At 44.6% G+C, this 27,465-nt stretch overlaps 2 protein-coding genes and 1 long non-coding RNA gene across 4 annotated transcripts in view; 1 reads left to right on the forward strand and 2 right to left on the reverse strand.

Annotated features, from left to right (window-relative positions):
- Nucleotides 1–1,147: 1,147 nt before the first annotated feature.
- On the reverse strand, nt 1,148–6,342 carry LOC130211745 (cytosolic beta-glucosidase). Its single transcript, XM_056442718.1, has 5 exons — nt 4,984–6,342; nt 4,132–4,356; nt 3,215–4,014; nt 2,579–2,702; nt 1,148–1,938 (listed from the first exon to the last, which is right to left on the reverse strand). The coding sequence occupies exons 1-5, from the start codon at nt 5,036–5,038 to the stop codon at nt 1,736–1,738; spliced, it is 1,407 nt and encodes a 468-aa protein (XP_056298693.1). The 5' UTR covers nt 5,039–6,342; the 3' UTR covers nt 1,148–1,735.
- Nucleotides 6,343–6,406: 64 nt separating this feature from the next.
- Nucleotides 6,407–9,397, reverse strand: LOC130211758 (uncharacterized). Its single transcript, XR_008835148.1, has 2 exons — nt 9,312–9,397; nt 6,407–6,931 (listed from the first exon to the last, which is right to left on the reverse strand). It is a non-coding gene; the product is annotated as an uncharacterized LOC130211758 (long non-coding RNA).
- adgra3 (adhesion G protein-coupled receptor A3) overlaps nt 6,927–27,465 on the forward strand; it is a 28,117-nt gene continuing 7,578 nt past the window's right edge. The window contains exons 1-7 of one of the 2 annotated variants that reach the window (XM_056442752.1): nt 6,927–7,714; nt 17,470–17,541; nt 22,242–22,313; nt 26,040–26,111; nt 26,228–26,299; nt 26,413–26,573; nt 27,170–27,383. In XM_056442752.1, the coding sequence (XP_056298727.1) occupies nt 7,506–7,714; nt 17,470–17,541; nt 22,242–22,313; nt 26,040–26,111; nt 26,228–26,299; nt 26,413–26,573; nt 27,170–27,383 (872 nt within the window). In that variant the 5' untranslated portion in view covers nt 6,927–7,505. The remainder of the gene's footprint in view (nt 7,715–17,469; nt 17,542–22,241; nt 22,314–26,039; nt 26,112–26,227; nt 26,300–26,412; nt 26,574–27,169; nt 27,384–27,465) is intronic. The other variant, XM_056442753.1, reaches the window with a different exon arrangement.

The raw sequence follows: 27,465 nt of genomic DNA on the forward strand, positions 1-27,465 counted from the left end.
CCTTCTTTTTTTTCTTCATACATGTGTTTTCCCACCAGTGTTCCCACCTGGCAAGCTGCATATTACATCGGTTTAGTAAATCTTTGGTGCTCTGTGGTCTGTCGCCATCGTTCCGCTGAGATTTCAGGCTCACACTGCGGCTTCAGAGGAGCCAAAGATATTAGATATACTTCATTAGCATTGAAATAGTGCGAGATGTGGTTCAACTTTGTGTTCAAAGCAGCCGGCAAAAGAGTTCTAATGTGAGCGGCAGTGGCATTATTCATGTTTCCACAATAGCTTGTTATTCATCATAAGACAAAGGAGAATCTAGCTCGGCTTGACATAGATGGAGGAGGGCCACAAGGGTATTACTCACATCTGTTGAAAACAGTATGCACAGCCAACTGGATGTCACGATACACCATGCTTATTAATGCAAACAAAGTCTCCCAACACAGAATATAAATGACATTTTCCTTCACATCAGGGCATAAATATTAATTGTGCTAAATCTATGATGTATTGTGGTTAGGGAGAGGCTTTAGTTGTTTATTGTTACACCAACAAGATGCATTTTATTAATCAAAAGCAGTGACACCATATTGTGAAACGCAGCTCAGCACACACTGGGCTGTCGTATTCAACGCGGTGGTTCTCTATGCTACCACAAGGTGGCACTGTAGGCTAACAAACGGGCCTGTCAGACTGCTCGTCACGGTCTCTGCATGATAAAAGAAATAGCAGTTGATTTTTTTTAAATTGGCATTTCCCGAAACTTGGACTTGAACCACACATGACGGACAGGATCCCGCCGTCTTTGAGACCCGGACATGTCAAACGCCCAATATGGCTCTCACAGCCTTACGCAGCCACAGCGCATTGTTCGGCACAAAGAATCAACAGTAGGCCTTTGGGAGGCTCCTCGCCTTGTTCACTCTTTTCTTTCTTTAAGTAGAGAGTTTGCACAGCTGTCCGGGGAACACAAATAGCATTACGCTCTCTTCCTGTGGCAGGACATCTGTTGCTTTCAGCCTGCATCCCTTCTGGGGCTACTGGAGCGTGCTTTATGCAGCCCGGCGGCATTAGGACTTTCTGAGGGGTTTCATTCCAATGCGACGGGTGACGTGGTGCGCTTTTGTGTCGAATATACAACAGGAAGGCCAAATTGTCTTCGTCATTTATTTGTCCCTCGTATTTCAAGTCTTAGAAACAAACAAACAAACAACTGTTCATATGACATCTTTCAGAGTACAACAAAAGACGGCTGCGTATCAAAAGACACACTCACGTGTGGATTTTCCCGATTGGACCTGAGAGATAATCCATCACCTCAGTACACGACAGGCGAGTGCATGTACTGAGACTCATCACCAGAATGTCACTCAAGATGAGCCCTCTTATTGATATCAATCGCAGAAAACACAATGCATTCATACGCATCCTTCTGCGGACCGTCTGACTGAGGAGCTCTCCTGCCTCCATGAACCTCCCAGTACAGACTGACTGGGCTGGATAGAATACTAATTTGTATCCCACTGAATCAATTTAGACACTCAGCCCATTTCCTCACGCCCCCTGCTGAAAGCAGATTTTCCATTAATGACCCTGACCATTTTCTAAAATGAAAAGAAATGCAGAGACAATAGCGGTGCTTTAAACTTTGCATCTACAGTGAAATGAAGCCTGGTTGGTTGACTCATCTTATTTGCATGAAAGTGTGAGTCACACCATTATTTTGAATTATTCAGTCCTTTCATTTAGATTGAGCACATTTGTATGTTGAGATAATCTTAGCATACTCCCGTCCAGACTGATATATGGTTCGGCTTCGCCGTGCGTCCGTGAAGTCCACATGGAACAATCCGAAACGAACACTGAACCCGTCGGCCCATTCGAAGTTATCCAGCAGGGACCATGCGAAGTATCCACGGACGTCGACCCCATCTTCTTGTATCGCTATACGAATGAACGCAAGGAGTTAAAACAAAAAAGAACATACACATATATGTATAAGATGTATATAAGTGTAACCTTAAACAGAGGGGCTAAAGTAATTCTCGTTTTTTCTGGATCTCGCTTTTAATGTCTGCTATGCCTTTCGACAGAAACCAAGGGAGCTATCGTGCGAACTTTGCATATCGCAGTCAACGACGTATGCACAGATTGGCCACAAGGTGGTGCCAAGACAAACAATTCTACATTTAGACATGAAAACCTTAGCTTTAGTAAGTTAAATAATATTATTATAAATATTGATTTTTTTCTGTTTTCACTAATCAATCAAATCTAACCATGTTTTTTTTTTAGCATAGTAGTTTTTCTACCTTTTTTAAATTGAACATTTGTTCGCGATGTACGTAAATAACTCGATTAATAAAACTTAAACGAAATAATCTAAAAAATGATAAGAAATTGTGCATAGTGCACAGGTGGTGGTTAAAACTATGGTGAGACTTATTCTCCAATCTTTGTGTCCCAGATGTGAAACCCATTTATCCCCAATTGCAAGAGGTGAAGGCGTAAACGGAGCACATTTAATCTTCTACTCCTCTCTGCTAATGGCAATTTGCTCATTTCCAGAGCAGATCTGCATTACCTTTGGCCACTTCCAGGATGGTGTCCTTGTAAAACTCTGAGCGCTGGACATCCTCAATCTGCAGCTGCCCCACCTGAGAGAAGCCGTTCTCAGTGATGTAGACTGTTGGGTGGTTGAAAGTGTCCTGCAAAGTCATCATGGGGCAAATATTATTGTCAAACAAGGCATCTCAGCTGTCAGACATTCCGGGGAGAGACAGATTGGTCTACAGTGTGCCGTTTAGCTGCATTTCAACGGTGCCAAGCTCAAACTAATGGCCTGTGACAAGGCACAACAGCAGGAAATTGCAATTGCAAACACTTTCAGAAAAGTAACTGTTTCATTCATTGTGACAGCACTAATGAAGCATCAATGTGTTTCTGGAGGTGTTCAAAGGAGATTACCGCATACAAAATCAATAGCAAGACACTAAACAAATGTCAGGGTGTTCCACTCGTTTGGTTGACGCCGATTTGTCTTCCTGTAGGTCAATTCAGTTGAGTTCAGCCGAGAGAAGAAAGAGAAATGACTTCCGATTTCACACTCAAAATAAGGGATGTGTTCAGGCCTTGTTTGGGGACACTTTGGAGGGATGTGGACTGAGGGGAATTAAATAGAAAATGACACCAAAGGATGGGCCAGTAGTTGTGGTTTTACCTTGATGTACTTGAGAAGTTTCCTTAAGCCATGGGGCACTACGGCGAGCCAGGACACGCCACAAATGGGCCAGGAGGGATCCAAAAGCTCTCCCGCATCTCGGTCGCTCGTCATACACATCTCCCCACGGCCTCCTCCCGGCGTGACTTTGCGAGACGTGTAGTAGTTCAACGCGAAGAAGTCCGCTGTTCCCAAAACGGCAGGCTCGTCCCTCGAGAAACCGGGCAGCCTCGAGGCGCCGCCGCATCCCAGCTTCTCGCTCTGAGCGTCGACGGCCGATCTCATCGCCTCTGGATAATCTCCGGTGACAAACACGGGCCAGGCGAACCACCCCAGTGTGAACGCAAGTTGGCGCTCAGCGGCGGCGATATCCTCGGCGCGCCCCGCGGTCGACGGCTCGAGCCAGTCGCTGTTGACGGCCAGGGACACGGCGCCCTTCTGCTCGGCCCTGTAGACGGAGTCGTAGCTGTGCCAGGCCATGGCGTGGGCACGCAGCATGTTGTGGCCCACGAGGTAGGCGGCGACCCCCGGCTCTTTTAACCCCGGCGCGTGGATGCCATCTTCGTGGCCCAGCTTGGCGCACACGTAGGGCTCGTTGATAGTGATCCAAAGTTTGACGCGGTCGCCGAATGTTTGGAAACAAAACTTTGCGTAGCTGTCAAACAGGGTCGCCGTACCCGCTGATTTCCAGCCCCCCTGATCTTGGAGAGCTTGAGGCAGGTCGAAGTGATAAAGCGTCACCATCGGTGATACGTTGCATGCCAGCAAATCATCGAGCACCTTCCTGTAGTACTGTACACCTGTCGGACACACATCCAGTGCGGTTGGTAAGGAGGGACGAGGTAAAACAGCAATATGACCATCTATTAGAATCAAATGAGCTATTTCCATTGCGTCTGACGGGGATATGGAAATACCTTTTTGATTGACATGTCGCGTCGTCCCATCGGGCAGGAGGCGGGCCCAGGAGAGAGACAGACGATAGTGTGTCAGTCCAAGCTGCTGGATACACTCCAGGTCCTTCTCCCACAGCTCGTAGCTGTTGCAGGCCTCATCTCCATTCTGATCCCCAAACACTCTGCCTTTCTCGTGACAAAACGTGTCCCAGATACTCGGTCCCTTGCCGTCTGACTGCCAGCCACCTCAATGTGCACACGGAGGGTTGTTTCATTTGTTAAAAGTATGTAGGACACCGACAGAAAGAACAAATCACAGTAATGTTTCTGTTGGGACTTGTGTCTGTGGGTTTCACTGACTATCCTCCTGCAGATTTGTCAGTTGTTACATCGGCGTCACCTGCGAGCTACTTTAATTGAGTTGGTCGTACATTACAATGGTGGACTGCCTGGTATATATGGGTGACAATTTAACATCCATGACCTTATGTGACCTTTGTGTCCTGGTGTGTGCCATCCATAGGGAGGAGACAGAATATCACAAAAACCTGTTCAATCTATTGTAACGGGATCCAAAGGTTCTTTAAAAAAATCATTTTTAGACATATTGTACTTTATTAGAAATACGGCTCATGCTATCTCACAATAGTTAGAACACCATCACCAACAGGGGCAGGTTTGTTGGTAACATTACAGACTTTCTTGACATAATAAATGAAATAGCAAAGTATACGTATATTTGCACATTTCATTGAAGAACAAATCATTAACATGTCCATTCAAGTCTGAACTACACCGTAACTAAACTATTTGTTGTAGATCGATTCTTTGTTTCCAATTTTGCATTTGAATCTCGTGGTGGTGTTTACCTACCTTCTATTTGATACGCAGCCGTTCCCGCTCCCCACGCAAAGTCTCGTGGGAACATGTTTTTTTGGTTTTTTTAGGATACAGAAATCAAAGCTGTTCTTATGTCGTACTTTCTGCGTTTGGTTTTTCTGATGTAGCTAAATGTTTCAGAGGGATCTTACATTTAAACTGATTTCCGTGGTTGATCTGGTTTCCGTGCAGAACAGGAACAACTCCGATGTGCGTGTGACGTTCAGGGGGCGTGGTGGTTGTCTCGTTCAGCGTGATTTACGAGCCAAGGCTTTTTTAAAATTCTATGCAGCTTAATTTAAATGCTGTGGGTAAATGAAATCAGCCAAAAGCATTTTAGTTTACTGGGGTTGGTATTTCGATATTCCTATAAAAGTCGGGGACTTGGGGATCGACAAATCTTCCGAGGAGCACTTGAATGCAGCAAAGTAATGTGCCTGCCTGCCTGTCTGCGAGAGCGCGCGCAGCGTAAAACTACCAGAGGTGAAGGAATTACACCACAGTGTGCGGTTTTAAAACGCTCTAATCTTCTCTGTGGGTTTCATCAATGGTGATAATGAAGAATGATGTTTGATGACAGTGTTTGATCCCAAATTGTATGAAAATGAACTTAATAGAGGGGTGCATTATTTGGCATTAGATCTACAACACATTGTACCTGACAATGTTTGATCTTAAAGTGCCTAAAGGTCTCAGAAACCTGCTGCTGACAGCTCGTATTATGTGTGCTCTAACTGACAGTCTGGATTGCATACATGTAACATGGGGGGTGGAGGGGATTCTCTGCTGGCAATAACATACCCCTGCTCTGCTGAAAAAGCCTCCAGCCTATATTTCTGGAGATTTATAAATTGAATGCGGTTATAAGCACATGTTTTGTTGACTATTTTGGCTCTACAGTGGACATTTCATCCATGTAATGAGCTTAAATCCACTCAGTTTGGCTGCATGATAATAATGTGACGTCCAGACCAAACAGGTCATGGCTCTTGTGAAAGGAAGCACATGTCCTGAAAACAAATAGACTCGTGGAGGTGAAAGCATTAGGCCTGAAGGCACATGTTCTCTGCCCTGTGATACATTCAATGCTTTCCTCTGATCCAGTTTTCTATAGACTAAAGGAACTCACTCAACCTGGTCATAACAAAGAAAATGGATTGTTTGCCAAAGGGCAAACACTTCCTTGTATAGCTGCACGAATTGGAATTTTGTGACTTTGTCTTTCATGGCTATTGTGGACAGCGAACTAGACTGAACTTGTTTTAAGGCACCAAACAAAGAAGCCCATGGGGTGCAAGAAGTATGTATTGGAGTGCTGGAGTATAGGCCTACGATGAGTATTTCTGGATTACTTTTCACGTAGGTTCTGCATTTTTGTTGCATTTTACTGTCGTGGTTGGTCAAAGAAGAGCTATACTGTAGATGTTCTACTTTTTTATTGTTGGGTAAACTATGTGCGTCTTATTCTGCAAAGTTAACCACGATGAAATACATAACGTAGATGTTAAAAGGTTGCATATCATGGAAATATTAAAATATTTATTTGGTAGGCTACAGTACTGAAAGTAACTTTCCACAACTGAAGCGTGAGAGGTAACCCAAATTAAAAAAAGAAAAAAACCTCAGAGCTTTATTCTGAAAAGCGGACCGGATACGACTTGAATCTCGAGGGACTTGACAATGGTGGAGCCCGGGGCAGAGCCATGGGAGGAGGAGGACTTCTTAATGGACAGAGAGCTGGCGTTGAAGACTTCATAAAGACTCAGTGGAGCTGAACGACAAGAAAAGACACAACAGCCGCTTATTTCAAAACTTTTTCCGGCGCTGTAGAACTTTTACTTGAAGTTTCCGGAGCATACGCAGCCCACTTTAAACGGAGGAGGAGTGTTGTTGGAGCGTGTTTTTTTTGTTGAGGGGGGGTGGGGTAATTTCCTGTTGCTCCCTGGAAAAGAAGAGAAGAAGAAAGTTTACTCGTTCTTGTTGGGAAACATTATCCATTCGGAAGTAATGGGGAATTAAAAAGGCCTGTAGGTGAGCTCGTGCGCATAACACCGGGACTACCGCAGCCGCCTCTCCCTGCGGGGGAAAAGACACCGCTGAGCTCCGACCCACGCTCCGGGGGCAACAAAGAGAACCCCTCAACTACCGGATACGGTATCTAACAACCGGGGACGCGCAACCGTCTGCGGGTACGTAGAGTTGCGGGGAAGACACGGCGCGCCGGGAAATGGAAAGGGACTCATGAATGAGTCGTGTGGCGAACAAAGGAGGACACCTCTGTCGGACTGACCGTGCCGAGTCAGAGGGGGCAACGCCGTGCGAGAAATGGAGGAGAAAGGCTCGCTCGAGCCAAACCAGATACCTGCGACGGTCACCTTTTGGTCTTTGACGGGGTCCTTTTCATAACAAGGCCCCTCGTTGTCTACCCTTTAAAAAAAACATCCACCCCCTACTCCCCCCTTTTTTTTTTTTTTTTTGGTCAAATGCTTCAGTGTTTTTTCTAGTCCCGTGTGACAATGAGGGTGGACGTGTTGCAGTTGTTGTTCGGGCTGCTGCTGCTCGGCGGCGGCTCGTCGGCGGCATCGTGGGCCGACTGCAAAGCCTACGACGAGCGCTCGAAGAGCGGTGGGAAAAGCCTGTCCTCCGACAGGAAAGTGGTCTGCAGCAACATGGAGCTCCATCAGGTGTTACCCACGGACTCCTTCCCCAACAGGACAGTCACGCTGTGAGTACGAAGGGGGGTGGCGTGCGTGTGTGTGTGTGTGTGTGTGTGTGGGGGGGGGGGGGCAACTTGTATAGTCAGTTCTGGTGTCACTGCAGGGACTTGGCGTACTATTACAACTCCAGAGTTGTAATAGTATCGTAATAGTAGTAGTACAAGTGTGAATGACTGACATCATCCGGTTTGTATATATATATATATACACATATATATATACACTACCGTTCAAAAGTTTGGGATCACCCAGACAATTTCGTGTCTTCCATGAAAAATCACACTTTTATTTATCAAATGAATATAAAATATAGTCAAGACATTGACAAGGTTAGAAATAATGATTAATATTTGAAGTATTAATTTTGTTCTACAAACTTCAAGCTCAAAGGAAGGCCAGTTGTATAGCTTATATCACCATCATAACTGTTTTCAGCTGTGCTAACATAATTGCACGGGTTTTCTAATCAGACATTAGTCTTCTAAGGCGATTAGCAAACACAATGTACCATTAGAACACTGGAGTGATAGTTGATGGAAATGGGCCTCTATACACCTCTGGAGATATTTCATTAGAAACCAGACGTTTCCACCTAGAATAGTCATTTACCACTTAACAATGTATAGAGTGTATTTCTGATTAATTTAATGTTATCTTTATTGAAAAAAAGTGCTTTTCTTTGAAAAATAAAGTCATTTCTAAGTGATCCCAAACTTTTGAACGGTAGTGTATATATATAGTTTAAAGTAAGGAAACCAAGACCAATATAGTTTGATAAGCGCTCTTGTAGTCAGCCACAGAGCACAGCTGCATACTGAGGGATTATGGTGTAAGTGTAAACCCTATGTAATAGTAACCGCCTGGCTTAACAGTGGGTATTCACACAAGAAGGAATTCTGGCTCCTAAATCGGTGCTCACAGAAGTCACCTATCAGGCCAAACCTTCAAGGCATTTTAATAGAGCTAAGAGCTCATTAGCTGTTGGGTTAGTACATCCTTCGGGTGTTTTTTCCCCTTCTCCCCCCCCCCCCCCTCCTTGGCTAAGCTGTAAACTCTCAGCTAGGGTCAGATCTAGTTTGTGTGGCGTTTTGTTATTTACGAGACACCTCACGATCAGCTTTTTAAAGATGTCAAGAAGTGCACTTGCACATCCTCAGTCATTATATAGAATTATAGGTTGCCCCATGACTGGTAAATCAAGGAGCACCCATTTTTAAAAACAGTTCACTGTGTGATTCAGAAGCAGCAGTGGGGGTTTGATGTCGTCACACATATAACACTCAAATACAAGTGGAGTTCCCTTCCAAACTTTTTCACCACCTCGTCGATTGAGGTCGTGTAATCATAACACGCCGAGTGAGTTTCAAATCACGCCGGGTTTAATTTAGAAAAGCATTTTTGAACAGAACAATTGGCACAAAACAACAACTGGTAAAAATAAAAAAAGTCCAATAGTGGTGGTGTTGGTGAGCGAAGGGGGAAATCTGAGAATACCAGGGCAGGGTGCAGGAGCATAAAGCAAATAATAGACTCCAGGGGAGGAAGAGAGGGATAAGATTGACCGATAAGTGAAGTGAGTTTGCGAGTTTGAACCCGTTTACCCACCTGTACTTTTTCTTTGAAGTTCTTTCCAAAGGTAAACCATTTTAGATTCTTTATTCTGCTTTCTAAAGCCGACATACTGGTCTGCAGTGATTTCAGGACAGCGTCAGACTACAATGGCAGCGACTGGCTTGAGCTAGGAAACCCACACGTCACAATTTATTGACACAAGCACATTGATTTGGTGAATTGTGGAAATCCATGAGCACGTTGTCTGATGAGATCCTGTTTGTGTTGGCTGGCCGTTGAGCTCGGAGTTTAGGCTTGCAGTCATTTTTTTATTCGTTACTGGAGCCAAAACATGAATCCTAATTAGGCCAGTGTGGTGGAGCTGAACACCTGGCAACTACTCGACTGGGAGTTAAAGCCAAAAAGACCTGTCAGTAAAACACACTAAATGCCTCTCTTTAACACAAAAATGTCCTTTTTAAAAACAGTTTCCTCATCTCTAAAACACAGTATCAGTGTCCCGATAGGAGTGCTCTGCCACATTTCCCCCAACACCTTTGGAGCCGACTTGTCCCAACAACGCATAAAATCCACCACGCTGGCAGAGAGTTGAGGAAATGAGCCGATGTATGAGTGCAGACATTAACAACATGTTTAAATTACCTGGCTCAAGCAGGTCCCATTTTCCAGGTTCCTCTGGAATTAGCATTCCTCTTAACGCTGTAATGAATGCCTCCAATGTACCAACAACAACAAAATGTAATTAGAGAGCACAGACGGAAAGCTGTGCGACTTCCAGGATTACCTCAAGTTTCGTATTTGGAGACATTTGTTGTCGTCCGGTGTCGGAAAACCAACAGCACTGCCGAGTTCCAACTGGCGCTCTGTTCACAATCCCCTATGGACAGTGGGAATGAACACAGTCATTTATGTTTCTGGGTGTCTTTTAATTTACGGCCTGTAAAATCGGCCGTGCCCTCTCGGTAAGTCTGGTGGTCGTGTCTTACGACTCTCCCCACTGTCTTGTGGTTGCGGGGGGGTGGGGGGGGGGGCAGCTGGTCCGGACGGCGGTGAGCTGAGGAAGAGGCCTCGGCCGCCACGAGAGACCTCTTTCTCCTGGTTTGAAGATCATTACGGCCATTATTGTCGAAGCTGAAGCCGCCCCCGTCCCGTTTAGCTCTTCTCACTTCTCTAGTGTGGGAGAATACAACTTTGCGCTGTCGGTTCAGTCGACCCTTTTATTCTCTCAAATACATAAGATTGTGTTTTGGGTTTGTTTCATTGCATTTAAAGACAGACTGGTGGTTTGGTTAGCTGCCACGGCAGCATCATGTTCTTGTTTCTTTGGCTTTTTTTTGGGGGGGGGGGGTCCTTGTGGGTTTCCGTGGCCATGTTCTCTGAATATGAAACACCTGGATCTAAAGGGCCCAGGCACCTAACTCTTGTCAGTGTTCGCAGGCAGACCTCTCTAAATAGTTTGTTTGGAGTTGTAATAAATAGTTTGTACAACTATGACGCCGACCTCTTTTCAGACAAGTGTTTTAAAAACACGACACCAAATAACAACCGTCACAGTCGACGAATCGGTTGTACGTTATTTCTCTAATGTGATTGTATCGTAATAGTAAATGTGTGAATGACTGACATAATCTGGTTTATTTATATATATATATATACAGGACTGTCTCAGAAAATTAGAATATTGTGATGAAGTTCTTTATTTTCTGTAATGCAATTAAAAAAACAAAAATGTCATGCATTCTGGATTCATTACAAATCAACTGAAATATTGCAAGCCTTTTATTCAGATTTATTGCTGATTATGGCTTACAGCTTAAGAAAACTCAAATATCCTATCTCTAAATATTAGAATATCATGAAAAAGTATACTAGTAGGGTATTAAACAAATCACTTGAATTGTCTAATTAACTCGAAACACCTGCAAGGGTTTCCTGAGCCTTGACAAACACTCAGCTGTTATAAATCTTTTTTTACTTGGTCTGAGGAAATATTAAAATTTTATGAGATAGGATTTTAGAGTTTTCTTAAGCTGTAAGCCATAATCAGCAATATTAAAAGAATAAAAGGCTTGCAATATTTCAGTTGATTTGTAATGAATCCAGAATGCATGACATTTTTGTTTTTTAAATTGCATTACAGAAAATAAAGAACTTTATCACAATATTCTAATTTTCTGAGACAGTCCTGTATATATATATACACTACCGTTCAAAAGTTTGGGGTCATCCAGACAATTTTGTGTCTTCCATGAAAACTCACTTTTATTTATCAAATGAATTGAAAATTGAATAGAAAATATAGTCAAGACATTGACAAGGTTAGAAATAATGATTAATATTTGAAGTATTAATTTTGTTCTTCAAACTTCAAGCTCAAAGGAAGGCCAGTTGTATAGCTTATATCACCAGCATAACTGTTTTCAGCTGTGCTAACATAATTGCACAAGGGTTTTCTAATCAGACATTAGTCTATTAAGGCGATTAGCAAACACAATGTACCATTAGAACACTGGAGTGATAGTTGATGGAAATGGGCCTCTATACACCTATGGAGATATTTCATTAGAAACCAGACGTTTCCACCTAGAATAGTCATTTACCACATTAACAATGTATAGTGTGTATTTTTGATTAATGTTATCTTTATTGAAAAGACAGTGCTTTTCTTTGAAAAATAAAGACATTTCTAAGTGACCCCAAACTTTTGAACGGTAGTGTATATATATATATATATGTATAGTTTAAAATAAGCAAGCCAAGACCAAAATAGCCTGATAAGTGATGTGGCCGTATATTTGTTATATGGATGTTTTTTGAGGTGTTGCGAGTTAATTAAAGGCCTTGCCAGAAGCGACAGTGTAAGCCAGGTGTGATTAAAGACCTGTTCCATTCATCTCCCCTCCCCCTTCTCCTTTGTTCTTAAGATTTCCGGGTTTGCTCTTCGGAAGTCTGGATCCCACTGAATAGAAATTTGGATCGGGCTTAAAAAAGAGAACATGAAGTGATTTGGAACACAAGCAGATTTCTTGATTTCTTTGAGAAATCCCTCAACTGTTCTGTCGACTTTATTGCACTCGGGAGGATTGTTTTGTCTCCATGGACAGAAACTGTAGCCCAGACACACACGATGGAGAACAAACAACACCTTTTAAAACACGCCTATCTGTACATAAGCCATTCCACAGTAAAAGTATCTTTTATTTTTCCAGACTTTAATGACCGCTGGTACTAAGTTCACTCTGCTTCTCCGCAGAGGGAAAAATTAGGAGCGTTATGCATTCCCCGCGTGTGTGGCTCTCCAAATGATACCACATGCCAAAGTAATCCGAGAGGAAATGACACAAATGTGTTTACAGCTGGCCTGTCCTCCCGCGTTAGCGTCGGCCTCGGCTAAAATACGAGGGCGCAAACTCCAACCTTTGCCTCACACAGAAGGATAAATCAGGTCGCGTGAGTCCATCTGTTTATTTCTGTGTCGTCTACGTTATCTACGCTGTAGTTTCCACCGACATACACCCGTCTGCAATTAAGCCTTCCTAACTCACCCGGCTTGGATTTCTTTCCAGGTCTTGTTTTGTGTAATCGGGATCCTTTCACCTGGGTTGCACAGTTCAAACAAGCGCACCTGGTTTGCGGGCCTCTGCGGAGCAGCGCAGGATTAATGTCGGGACACAAGCAGGGATTTCCTCCCCTCGCCACAGGAAAAGGAACCCCCAGTTTGACGACACACCGGAGCGCAGTAAACAGTCTCGTTTGGCAGCAGCAGAGCAAACTGCAGGGTTCTTACGGTCATGGAAAACCTGGAAAAGTCATGGAATTTTTAAATGGTCATTTCCAGGCCTGGAAAAGTCATGGAAAATACTTAAATCACAAAAGTTTTGGAAAAGTCATGGAAATTTGTTATATTCACATGTTCATTTATGTCGAGTTTAAAATAATTCATATGTTTTTAAAAGGAAGACACTCAAATTATAAGCCGGCGTACGCCAAGTCCAAACTGATGGATTTTCACATAAAGGATAATAGTTTGATTAAAAGAATAAGTATTTATATAAGTGTTTCTTAGAATAAACATGTATAGTAATGTTTATTCTTTTAATCAAACTAGTGTCTCATTCATTTGTTTCATTTAAGGTATATTGTACGCTTTGTAATTCTCATTGTTTGAATTCGACATTTTCAAAAAGTTTTCATGTACACACCCAGATTTCAGTTTGGTCATGGAAATATGGTTTAAAGTCCTGGAATTCCATTGGTCAACATGTGTACGAACCCCAAAACTGGCATTTAGGGTCACATTGTCGTCTGGTTTCCTTGAGACTTCGCTGCACTTGAGGGTTGCAGAGAAGTTTCCCTTTAGGCGTGCGGATCATCGAAGTCGCACGGGTGAACGCAGACGCATGAGTTTGGAATGCGTGATCAGTCCTCGTGTCAATCGTGTCACGCTCTCATTAAAAACGCTACGATGTCACGCCGGGTGCCTTCGTGTAACTAGAACACAGGTGCCTGCTGTCATACGTGTCCTCAGAGGATTTTTTTGTGTTGCTTTGCAGGCGAAGGCGATGTGAGGCAAGGCTGTGCAGTGCATCGTAGATCATTTCTTTTGTTCATTTGTTTTTTGTCACTTGAGTGCCGTCATGGCCTGGTCTTTGATGTTGAAAGAGGCGACTGCAAGGCCGTAAATTAGTTTTATTACAATGAGGCTGCAACAACAACTTGTACAACCATCACAATCTTTTTTTATCGTGCACCAAAAAATAATAATAATTGTTGGAGCTATTTAATTTGACATTTGTATTTAGGTTTTATTGTAAAGTAATATTGATTATTTATTGCTTATTTAGGTTATATTTTGATATGTTTGTTGTTTCTTATGATAGTTGTAGTTTAGCTTAATATATTTAGTTTTAGGTTCACTGATTGGGTAACACTGGGCACCTGTGGTTATATGTAGAGGTGGGTAGGCACAGGACCAGCATGCACCAGGGTGGCCAATGTTTTTTTTTTACCACAGCACAGAGAGGAAGTGTCAACATTTTGTTTGTTGTCTTTTTTTGGTTTAAGAAATAAATTAGCAGAATAATAACAGCCGGAAACGGACATTACTTTCTTTTGCACCGAAACCCACGGCGCATCGGTGGCGGTTTGATTTATAGTTTTTGTTTGATTTTGTACGACAAATGGCCACTACAATAAGAATAATACTCCTCATTGCAGTCTTTTTCTACCCTTTGGTGCCTATTCTCAAAGCAAATCGAAACACTGCAGACACATCTTTGGATCATTCGTGGAACAAGAAAGTTGTGGTTAACCGCAAGAATTACCATGGCAAGACGCAGCACCCCAACCACGGGGCCAGTTCCCTTTCCCACCTGAACTGAGGCCCACTTTTCCATCCACTATATTCTGAGGAAGTCAGTCTCTAGAAGGGGTTTTATGAGCTCAACTGCAGCTTGAAACTTATTTGAAAACCTGTTGAAGGGTTTCAGCTCTCCGCTCTCGGGAGTCCTTTGTCTAAAAGCCTCCTGAGCATAAAGGAAGTGTTGAGAGGGCACTAGTCGGCTCTGTCCTTGAGACGCCATGTGCCTGTATGGGAAGTGTGTAGCGGCTGGCCACTTTTAGTCCTCCGCTGGAGAATGTGCCTGCAGCCAGAGGTGTATTTGGAGGGGTTATTTTCTCAAGTGAAATTGAGAGACACCCTTTTTATAGTATCACATTTACTCATTTTGAAGGCAAGGTGAAATTGAGGTCGATGCGTTTTGTTGCTCTATGTTAATGTTGTGCTTTCCATAAATGTCGTTGAGATTTATAGCGTCGGTGTCAAGAGACGGGACGTGAGCTCCGGTAGGATCCCCCTGCAGCTTGTTCCTGGCTTGAGCTCAAGCAAGTCTTATCTAGGCATCAAGATAAGGACGGTTCCCCTCCTCCATCGTTGGAGGCCTAGCCTGAAGACATTCCGTACGCAGTTTTTCAGACTTGAGACCTCGACCCGTCGTCCGGAGACGGGCAGTCAGGAAGCGGAAGGTCTAGTTGCAGAGCGCAGACGTCCCGAGGGCGCTGGGTGCTTAAACGGCTCTCCATACACGTTTGAGGAGTTGCTAAGCAAGTGTAAAGAAGACTCAAGTTTGCAGTCGTGACTCGAGGTCACACTCCCTGTCATGAGGACGGGGCCCGCGTAGGAGCGTAAGGCATGCAAAGAAGGGAGGGATGGAAAGAGGGCAAGTTAAGGGCTTATGACTCTTAGGAGGACTCTTCTTCCCAGTTTATCTTCACGGCCCGCAGAAGACTAGAATTGTGTATTTATGCAGGCAGACGAGAAGGATTCCCAAGAAATGCTGTTTACGATTCACAATATATTCTGTCAACCTAATTATACAACTTTCCATGAAGTACAAAAAAAAGGAAAGCCTGTTTGTGCTGCTTCTGCGCCCCCAAAAAATAACACAACGTTAATGTGGGCGAGGGTCCACTTGTGACCACTCTACATCTTTTCGTAGAGTTTTCCTCTTTGGTAAACGTGGTCATGATTGGCCAGGCTTTCTTATCGCCACATGACACAATTTAGCAGTTCTTCTGCCCTCTTGTGTACCTTTCTAAATTGGCTTAGAAGGCCATGTGAACAGGCTGAGGGTCACTAAAAGGACCGATGCAAATGAGGTTGTGTGGCTCAGGTCCGATCTGTCCGGTGGCACCTGGACGTAGCTCGACTCTGCTCCTCAAGGGCCAAAGAAGACGTACAGATTGTAAAGGCAACTGTCTCATATGGGACTACAGACATTCAAATGGGCTTGATTGCCAATTGGCAAATGTGGCAGCTGTCTCCAATCTGGCCTCGGCTGCTGGCTGGTTGGTAATCAGTCAGCAGCCGAGGCCAGATTGGAGACAGCTGCCACAGCAACCAAATGAAAGAGTCGCCATCTTAAATTCTGGTGCATCCGTTGCCAACACTGTCAACAGCCAAGAATTATGAGCTTTTAACTGGTCTTAACTGCAATTCTGGGTTATATATGGTGTTTTTCTGCGCTCTGTTATGTGGATTGATCGACGCATTCCTTAATTCACAGACGCCTCGTGGTGAACGCATCCCGCTGGCATGCTAAACATTCCGTAATACAAATGAGACTTTTGTGACCACATTCTTGGGAGGGCCGGCGTTCTCTGCCTATATCATCAGATCATGTGGACACAGGCGGCGATATCATTTGCAGCCTTGTTCATTTGTACATGTTTTTTTAACATCCGCTGGCTCAAAAACACAGGAATCATTTGTGTGAGCGATCTCTCCGAGCGGCACGTAGCCAAGCAGCAAATCTACAACGTGTCTCCACCGTCCAACCCTGTAATAAAACAACCTCCTCAACACCCCATAATGATTCCGATCCGGCCCCGGGATTGCGGGTGCAACTCGCATGTATGTCACCCGCCGCATCCCCTCCCAGCTGGCCAGAAACATACACGAACCACAATTCCCTGCTCGGGGTTAACAGCGCTATTGATTCCCCCAGATCCTTTGGGAGTTGTTGGGGGGGGGGGGGGAGTCTGGAGCTCTCGGGGACTTGGCCACAGAACGCGGAGCTTTAAATTGCAGGGAATCCGCTTGCGCTGTGAACGAGGATAATAAAATCGGGTTTATTACCCGGCGAGGAAGCAATCAAAAATTCACACTCGGACTTGCCGTTTTTCAAGCTCGCTTGTTTTTGCGGCAATAAAGTTGAAAATGATGACAACTTTCCTTCTATACTGGGTCACTTGTTGCTTGTATTGAAGGTCTGCGTTGAAGTCAGAGGCACCTCACACAGAGATCACCCTTGATCTCGCTTTGGCTCCCCGTCTCAAGCTTGTTGCTGCCTTTTGAAAGGTCAACGCAGAAACCTGGTTGAGCACAGTGACACTTGATTCTTTTGAATCCGCTTTTAAAAATATATTATATATGAACAAACATTAACAAATCATGCTGATATTTTGAGTACTGTGGCAGGCTTTAACTTTTAGACATTTGATTTGGTAAATTAAATATAGGCCTGTATTAAATTAGAGTTAGTGTGACATGTCAGAAACACCAAAGCTGTCCCCTAGTGTTTTATATTCAGACAACAGAAATGCATATGAAATATTTTGGGGACTTTACTCAACTTCCATAGTTGGATTCTTTCCAGTTTCATTGAGTTCATTTATATTCTTCTCCCCACAGAATTCTAAACAACAACAAGATTCAAGAACTCAGAAATGGGTCCTTCGTTGGATTATCTACGCTTGAAAAATTGTAAGTATTATTTACCCTTTTCTGCCAGTGATTTGATGGGCAATATTGTTTTATTTACAGTCATGGCGAAATGTTTACAGTGCACCTTTAATGAAAAGTTTTCCTCAGCGATTGAAATTCATGCACTAAGATTCACACCATAAAGCATTACATAATCTTAGCTTTAAAAAGTGATGTCTTTCACCTTTTAAAAATAGATATTAAGATAGATATATACCTTATTCATCCCCAAGTGGGAATTTGTTTGTAGCCGCAGCAAAAGCTGCACGTATCCATGAAATATCACGAATGGACTTTGCAATGGTGGGACTTTTGCTGTCAAATACCGTCACAATATTTCACATTATATCCACGAGGGCATTAACAGGAATCCATACATCACTGCCACAAAGGCCGCTTTGGCTTGTGGAGTGGGTTTGTAAAACACATGTTGACCTCATGCCACTGGAACGTCCAGGTCATAGAAAATAAGAAGGCACCCGCACAGCACTTATCCTCCGTCAAGATTATCAGTTTATGGTGGAAGACTGGAGATGGCACGAGAAAAAAGAGCTAATTATAGTGATAGCCCCAAGGGTTGTTTGTTGTCTGCCTGGCGACATACAGCTGCTTGGTTATTCTTGGGATGGGGCCCACTTCTTCTAGAGCAGCAACATATCGGCACCTCGTTGCTTCCCTGGGAAGAGGAGGCAGAAATGCGCTCTCGGAGGTGAAGGCGTTTATCGGCAGTCATCGATAGTCTCCGAGATCCCTCGAACAGCGCAGAGATGTCATCCACACCATGGAGAGATTGGAATGTCATTACCAGTGTTTCCTTCCGAGATTTCAAGAAAATGGCTCTGGGCCCGCACATATGGGCCTTGAATGATGTATCACTCAGGAATGGCTTCGTGCAGATAAAATAACCAGACCTTTAATGGCCGCGCTTTTACCCAAGGCTACAATAACACATGACTGCATTGACATGGAATTCTAAGGGCATGTTTTCCCCCTTCGGTCTTCCTCGGTCTGGTTAAAAAGGGCTAGAAATATAGAAGAGAAATGAGGCCAGACTCATTTAGCCCCGTTGTATCAGTTCAGAAAGATAATTAGGTTCAAAAGTCCCCGTAACAATTTCAACCGTTAACCATCCTCTGATGACCATTGATTGTATGATTCACATCATCAAGTGCATCCTGTTTTTGTTGGCCATACAAAGAATTAATATCTATTTTTGCAAACATCATGCAGAACTGGCATGTAGAATTATACACATATATATAAATATATAAAATACTGCATTTTATTCTACAAGCGTCTGTCCTTGGAACCTGCCGATACCTCACAGCTGAACTTCCAGTTAGTTTTAGTCCATCAGTATAACGAACATGCAGAATTTACTCCTCTTTTCTCATATCGTAGTTACAAGTTGTCGCGTTAAATCGTCCTGTGTGGCTTTTTATTTTAGTCGACTCCCATTTGTATCTGCCTCGATTGTTAATAGATTCACAGGAGAATTCCCCGTCGGCTCTTGAATTGGGTCAAATATTAGTTTTACGAGCTTCGGGTCTCGAGAATAAACAGGAGGCTGTGTGTTGAATGTGAAAAAGAAAACTTTGATCTCCCTCCACACAGTGAGCCCTTAAGGCACTTAAAGGCTTTGTCTGTGAATGGCTGTCAATGTGGTTGTAAACTCTGTCCTGCCTGCCTTTGCACCAATCCACAGGCCAGTTCACCTCCAAAAGCTCCCATTGTTCCTCAGAGACCCCACCCCACTCCTGTCCACCCTCAACCAGCGAGGCGAGGTCGCCAGAGAGCCCGCTCCCTTTTGTCATTGTAATGAAGCCGAGCCGAGACCAGAGGTGTCGGCGGTGCCGTTCCCCAACGCGCTCGGAGCCTCTCCCTTCTCCAGGGTTCCTACGGTCATGGAAAACCTGGAAAAGTCATGGCATTTTAAAATGGTCATTTCCAGGCCTGGAAAAGTCCTGGAAAAAACGTAAATCATAAAAGTTTTGGAAAAGTCATGGACATTTGTTATCATCACACGTTCATTTATGCGGAGTTTAAAATAATTAATACGTTTTTTAAAGAAAGACGCTCAAAATATAAGCCGGCGTCCGCTCTCAATACGCAAAATGTTCTAAATTGTTCATGTTTATACCGAGATTTCAGTTTGGTCATGGAAATTTGGTTTAAAGTCATGGAAAAGTCTTGGAAATCCATTGGTCAAAATGTGTAAGAACCCTGCTTCTCTCACCCTCCCGCCTTACCTTTCAGTCACACGCCCCCTTTCCCTCCACAACCCCTACAGTCGGCTTGAATGAGCCGAGGCTCTCCGTCTTGCCCGCCACCCCTCCTTCCCGCTGCCTTCTCTTGTTTTTTTTGTCCACAAAGAAACTCTCCCTCATTTGGACTCTCTGCCCATACGCGGCCGAGAAAGACCGAGACAGCAGCTGGCCGCGAGCGCCAGAGAGGGGTAGAGAATTGATTACGCCTCTCCGGCGCTCTGCGTGAAATTGCAAAGTAACTGTGGAGACCGCTGTGTTTTGTCGGGGGCCAAAGGTGCCCCTGCTTGGAAAATAAGCCACACAGGATCCCCATTATCACCCTCCTCATAGAAATAGGAGCCACGCTAGGCGACCCTCACATGCTAATTCCTTGCTAAATCCGCGGCTGTGGAGGAATGCTTATTGTGGAATCCGGAGCGGGGAATAACGGCTCTGGTGTCCAGTGTTTCCTGGAGAATCGGTTGTTCTCTATTCATGAATGGAACAATACCTGTGGAAGTAAGCAAGTGAGACAGAAACATGAAGTTAGTTTGAAATGGATATTGCAATCCTGCTTTTACCAAGTGCACCTTCTGAAAGGAAGACATTGTTGACAAAGCCCTAACCGGTTTTATCCAGTTTGAAGCACGACTATGTCACGTTCTTGTTACCGTCACACGATGAAAAAGTTGGACATCCTTGCGACCACAAGGGACATTTATAGGGTGATGGTAAATGCTAACATGTAAAAGTGGAAAAGCGTAATAGAATAAGAGCACTGCTTCAGTCACACGAGTATCGGTACTCGCTCACGTTTGCTAATATTAGACACATAAAAGTTGTTACGTTCGTCTTTCAGAAGTTACAAAGTCTCGCTATGAGCTGGCATTTTGCAGTGAGTTTGTACTGTAGGGAGGGCAATGTTTTTAATGGCTTCTGTAGTTCTTATTAATTATCTATTAACTGGGAGCCATCCATCATTTCTTGCAACTGGTGGCTGGTTTAACACAGATGAGTTACTCTCTCCTCAGAGGGGATGTCAGCGTCGTGCCGGGAGCCGGACACACACACACACACACTCACACACACACGTCTCCATGAGAAAAAGATGACGAAAGCAAAGTTAAAAAAAAGTTTGAGCAGAAAACAAGCACGATAAGAAAACATTGCATTTTTCTCTGTAAATAGATGAAACATGCGCCACGTCATGTGCCGTCAGCGGCCTTTGGAATCGTAAATGCGGTTATGGATACTTAAGCATGGACCGGTTCATTCTGACTCCCCATATTTTGTCCATAAGTTAACAAAAATCAGAGAGCTACAGCTTTCCTTTTGTTGTTGTTGTGGTTATTACTGCAGATAATTTAGCAGGATTCCCCAGTGTGACAGATCGCACTGTGGAGACCACCTGCAGATAGCTTTCAGTAACTCGGTCCTTTAGAGTTGGTTGATTAGAACTTGAAAACAAAAACACTTGATTATTTTGTTGGTGTTTTTACAATATTAAAATTGCGTTTCACCTTTCAATACAGTCAGTGTAATTCTCATGTTTGATGCGTATGCATGTCAGAATATCGACAGTATTGATAGTGACTCTGTTATTGGGTTAGAGCTCATTTTGTGGCTGACACACATCTGACCAGTGAGTCAAAACGGAGCAGAAGAGCTTCTCTGTTGACCCATCGGGCGGTTGGCTTTCTGAACTCGTAGAGGACGTCTGATGATGTTTGTGCCCTGCTTTCCTTCCACTATAACTACTGCATGCAGAGTTTACATGAAAGCAAATTAGCTTCACATCTGTAGACTCAACATGGTGGTTTGCACGCCCAGTTCACACATCCTGAAAGTCCTAGAATCGCGTCTCGCTGGCCATGATTTTCTTTTCTTGTCCTGCTTTCTCATTTGTCTCTCAACACCCGATGCACTGAGAAGCCATCTCTGCTTAGCTCGCATCACACGCTTTCTCACGCAATGGGTTTCCGTCGATGACTTATCTATGGCCACCTACACACCTTCAGATGACAGCTCTTCCACATCAAACGGGCAGAGTTACCCAGAGGCTCTTTGTGTGGGTTCAGGTGGCGACTAGAAAGCCTCCTGAACCTCCACAGTAATGACTGACTAGCCAGAGCCAGCGCAGGTGGGCGCCGCAGGAATTCTGTGACCGCGAGCCTTTGAACCTTTGAAAAGGGAGGATGAGTGTGTGGGGCGGGTGGGGGGTGGAGCACAGATTTTATGATTAGTCTGCAGAAAGCTGAACCACTGTCAAGTTTATAACTCTCACCTATCAGAAAGTCAATAAAATGCCTAAATGTATAATTAGCATCAGTTGCATCTGCCGATAGTTTTCCCGTTGCTCGACGATCCACTGATCGTTGGCAGCTCTACTATTTTTTTGTCGCTGTTCAAATTGCTCATGAAACTTCTCATTTATCCCCCCCCCCTCCCCCACAGGGACCTGCGGAGTAACCTGATCAGTCGTATTGAACCCGGCGCTTTCATCGGATTGCTAGCGCTCAAAAGACTGTGAGTAGTCGCCGAGCGTCCGCCGCCCCACGGCCTCTTTCATGCGGTTTCTGCAAGTATGTGTGCACTCCACGTTCACACATCGAGACCCTCGGGGACCACGCCGAGGCGCTTTGAAGCGCTTGCTTTAATCATTTGCCATTGTGAGAATCGCTGCTTCTGAATATTGTGATTGAAGAGACACCTCTTGTTCCAAGTGTCCCCCTGTGGTTATTTGTCATTTTGAAATGGGCTTAAAGCCATTTTCCTTTGGTTGTGTAAATTGGTAGAACTGTTCCGAAGAAGCCCGCTGAGTTTCAGAACCGCGCAGGCTGTACGCGCACGTGTTTTTTTCCACAGCATTTAGTCAGAGACTGCTCTCGGCAATGACACAATGCCGCATTGTGTTTGAAGCAGCTGCTGTTGTGAATCTACGCAATGTGCCGTGCGTGTTCTGGCAGGTCTAGAGTGTGTCCAGGAAGGGGGCGTGGTCAAGCAGCGGCCTATTTCTACTGCCGTGTTTTCTCTGGCCCACTGCAGACAGCATGATGCCTTATGTACGTTCACACACACACACAAAAAAGAAAGAGAGATAGAGAGAGAGAGACTCTCTGCCAAAACAAACTTGAGCTTGGCTGCTGCTGGGGAGCTCTTTGGCTCAGACCACGCCTCATCCCCCCCCTTTCTTCCTCCTCTCACTGCATATCCACACTTAGATGGGTTCATGTATACCTAAATGTCTTCTGAATACCCCCCCCCCCCCACATGCTTTTCATAAAGACGTTTCCCTGTCAGCACTGAGTGATCTGTAACCTCACATGGATGTTTGTACAGTTTGGCTTTGCCTGAGGGTAGCGACGTTTAATTGGCCCCACCGCTCAGTTCATTTCAACGGGGACGTGTCACTCACTCGACTGTGGAAGGGAGCAGAGTAAGGGGAAGACGAGCGGAGGAGAGGATGACGAGGTCGTGCTGGACCCTGGGAATGTAAACACAGAAGCCCTACATTAAAGGTTGCACATCCACCCTACTTCTTTTTTTTTTACTTTAGAAAATGAGAGTGAAATTAATTAATTGGCAGCAAAAAGTACATGGAAATATATTTTTATTTCTACAGGGTTTTACATCACATTTATTTGACTTTTCCTTTGGCACATAACTCGTATTTCTTTATTCTTAACTTTAAATATTTGTTGTCTGTGTGTCAACCTTCCCCATTCGATTTCTTTCACTCAAGACGAGCCTTTCTGAAGGGCCCATTCATCTTATGCGTTTTGTCACAACGCAGTGATGTGGCCTTTTCAAATAAAGTTTGGACGATGGAGTTTCCACACATCAAACACCGTCGTAGGTCATTCAGTTGTAGTCCGCGAGGCATTTTCGTACCGCCTTGGAAAATATGGGTTTGAAAGTGTGGTGGTGAAATGCATTAGCTGCATTTCCACCACTGCGCCATGTGCTGCTCCCCGGGCTACGCTGCAGACGACCTCGTCCAGAGGAACCATGGGTGCACCGCATCGGGACCGCAATAACTGTGATTGGTCAGCATGGACTGCCACTGATGCCGGTGGCGATTTCTGAAAGTGGAGACATCTTGAAGCAAGTTGGGGACGGGCAGAACGCCTCAGCAGCACACAAGCCGAGTCCTCTCCTCTGGGTAGTCTTTGCCCACCGCACCGCGTAGTCATTGACTTGGTGTTCAACGCAGCGCGCACAAACTATGGGAGTGGATCCATAAAATAAAAAAAGGCAGTCGTCACATTCGCATCTCGAGTTCTCTTATGCAATGTTGAATTTTAAGGAGATTAAAAAGTTCACTTTGCAGATCACAATGAAAAAACGAATGATAATGAGGATAAGTGGGAAAGTGCTTCCTTCTTATTTTCAGTGGAGCTGCTTTCAGACTGTTCAGGTCGCTGTTGTGTTTTATGTACAAATCTATTGTTAATTTAAACCAAGTGCTGAAAAAACCAACTCTACCCCAGGATTCAGAAAATAACAAAAACTGTCCAAGTTTAGAGAAGTAGACAGCTGGTCTGGGTTTCAGATGTAGGGCGCTCTGTTCATGACACCCTCGTGGGGAAAGAAGAGCATCTCCACACCGTATGAAACACATTCTCCACACTCATACAAATATATTCAAATGCTCCCGTCTCTCTAAATATACGACACTCGCAGCCTGTGGACACATCCGGCCTCAGCCCTCTCGACTCTGCATTCCACCAAACAGCTGAACAGTCCCCGCTCCAGCCTCATCACACGGGGCTATTTTTTATTTTGTTTTTACGACTGCTCCTCGCATCGTCCCGCACCGAAACGATATCCTCTGTGCTGTTAATGTGCCACATGCCCGAGGTTTAAAAATGTTCGGTAATGGATACTAAGACGGACAAGAAAAATCCCCGATGTCATGTTCTCCCGGTGAAAAAAGTGAATTAAAGTAATAACAGTATTCACCATCTTGTCCAAAGTCCCTCGAGGAAGCTGAAACTCTCGGATGTGAAGCGAGAGGAAAGTACGCCTTTAGCGAGTGGATCCTCCCCCCTCCACCCATCCACACAGCGCTCACACAAATTGGCCTGCTCTTCCAAGTGGAACTAATAAACCTCGCACAGTAAATTCCCCAGCTGGTACCTTAAGGATCAACACCAATAATTACATAAATGTTCGGATCTTAGCATGTGCCCGACGGTCGTGTTTTCCAGGTATCGCTTTGTGTCAGTACGGCATTCCCGGAGTGCCCCGAGATGCAGTAGGTAGCTGCTGGGTTGAGGTGATTATCCGTATTTTCTCCCAGGCTCTCGTTTCTCCACTTGGCACTTTACTGAGATTTCAGTTTGGCCATGGAAATTTGGTTTAAAGTCATGGAATAGTCATAGAAAAGTCATGGAAATCCATTGGTCAAAATGTGTAAGAACCCTGTAAAACACAAAACTAAATACTAAATACTAATAATACTAAACATACAGGGGGAAAACAAAGTAAAGTGCAGAGTTTGCCAGGATCTCCAGCGATCTACTGCCGTTTGTTGTTGATGCAAAAGACGCACCACTATTCTTATTTCTTATCTCTTTAATCGTAAGAGCTGAACTCCAATAACACTTTTATGATCAAAAACGACTTAATTTGTTGGTTTGTGGGGAAGCGGCGTATCAGAGGGCGATGGCGTGCCGATGATGGCGGGCTGAAGCTAACCTGGAGCCTCCAGTGGATATTCTGTCTCCGCAGCTGAGTGTAATCCACAGTGGCAGGATCTGTCGTTTCATCGGGGGTCTCACACACAGCCATCTGATGTTTGCCAGAGACATCACGTCAGGTCACATTCGGAGGAGAAACGCACCCCGTTGACGTGTTCGTGACATTAATCACACGCAATTAATCACAGTTTGACTCTGCCTTTGATGTGTTGGTTCCCCCTGAAGGCCCACACGGACACATCATCTCAAACCACCTTGAAACATCAGCTGAAGTTATTGGGCTCTTTGCCTCAACCCGTCTGTTATACCTTTTTCTTTTCCTTTTCATAAACCCCAGTGTGCTTTGTCTCAGCAACGTCGGCATTTTCACGGATGTAATTTCTTCACAAAATGCAATTGGATTTTCACGGAATATCTTGTTGGAAAACAAACCAGCCCTAGTGCCGTTATTTCTAATCGATGGTGTTTTAGACATTTACAGCTGCCATGTTGTGTTAGTTCTGAACCGTGGAAGACGTGAACAATAACCTCTTCTCTCTCTGTACAACAGGGACTTGTCCAACAACAGCATCGGCTGTCTCAACGTAGACATCTTCAAGGGCCTCAGCAGTCTGATCAGACTGTGAGTCTTTTTCATGAACATATGAATCGAGTGCAAACGCATTCATGAAAGCATGTTTTTGTAATGGACTGGGGACAAATGATCAGTGTTTTTCTTCCCCTTCCTTTTCCCTCCAGAAACCTTTCAGGGAACATATTCTCTTCATTGACTCAGGGGATCTTTGACAGCTTGGTGTCTCTGAAGTCATTGTAAGTACGATGACAAGCACGCCGCTGCATACCGAATTAAGACGCAAGCGTCGTTGTGCGATTGTGACGTCTGAATGCTTTCATTTTGAACAAATGTTTCTGTACCTCCACAGGGAGTTCCAGACGCCGTACCTGCTGTGCGACTGCAACCTCCTGTGGCTGCTGCGTTGGCTCAAAGAGAGGAGCATCGCGGTCAAGAACACCAAGTGCTACTTCCCCCAGTCTCTCCAGGGCCAGCTCATTCCCTCCATCCGACCGGAGCTCCTCACTTGTGGTGGGGACACACACACACACACACACCTGGAAGAATTTGCACACACGCGTCCGTAGATTTGACGCCGCAAAACAATGTCGGACCAAAATAACAGTCATTTGTCATTTTACGAGACACGTTCTGGTGCGCGTCATTTGTCCAGTCCCAGACACGTTGAACGGTTGGAATAAGTCATGTTGAGTTGTCACACAGATTGTCGTGTCAAAATGGTGCGCAGTCTCTTTTTTCATGTTTCTTTTTTTGGGTTTAAGTGAGGCTGCCGGTGTTGGGAGAACAGGGACTTGTGCAATGACACGGGAGATAAGAAAAGGGCCGCCCAGGCCAGCGTCGCCTTTGTTTGTACTTGCTCACGTCTTATCTGTTTGGCACTCATCACAGTGAGGGATTATGAAATACATGGCACAGATCTAGCAGGAGCAGAGGCCTGACATGAATGACAAAGTACCCATAATTCTAGGCGGCGTTCTGGTGTCCAGAAAAGTGCAAAGAGTCAAACAAGAAGGCGATGTGTTCAAAGACGGACGGAATAAAAGAAATTGTCATGAATCCAGTTGACAGCCCGAATCTCCTTCTCAACGTTTGTCTGGTTTCCCCAGACGCTCCACTCGAGCTGCCCTCATTCCAGCTGACTCCGTCCCAGCGGCAGGTCGTCTTTCAGGGGGACAGCCTGCCGTTCCAGTGTCAGGCTTCCTTCGTGGCCGAGGACATGCAGGTGCTGTGGTACCAGAATGGCCGCATGGTCAAGTCCGACGCCGCCCAAGGCATCTTCATCGAGAAGCACATGGTGCAGAACTGCTCTCTCATTGCGAGGTACGGCGGTGGACATTCATGTTCACGCAGACTGTTTGTCTTCAGAGGCATTACATGTGCGGCACCATCATTTTTCTATCGA

The sequence above is a fragment of the Pseudoliparis swirei genome, chromosome 21 (assembly GCF_029220125.1).
Source record: "Pseudoliparis swirei isolate HS2019 ecotype Mariana Trench chromosome 21, NWPU_hadal_v1, whole genome shotgun sequence".
Classification (NCBI taxonomy): domain Eukaryota; kingdom Metazoa; phylum Chordata; class Actinopteri; order Perciformes; family Liparidae; genus Pseudoliparis; species Pseudoliparis swirei.

Bases quoted from the DNA above. Each gene is read 5' to 3' on its own strand.
- LOC130211745 (XM_056442718.1), bottom strand. From the start codon at position 5,038: ATGTTCCCACGAGACTTTGCGTGGGGAGCGGGAACGGCTGCGTATCAA. The intron at 4,015-4,131 runs GTATTTCCATAT...TGTGTCCGACAG, and splicing joins GCGACATGTCAATCAAAAAG to GTGTACAGTACTACAGGAAG. The intron at 2,703-3,214 runs GTAAAACCACAA...ATGACTTTGCAG, and splicing joins AACTTCTCAAGTACATCAAG to GACACTTTCAACCACCCAAC.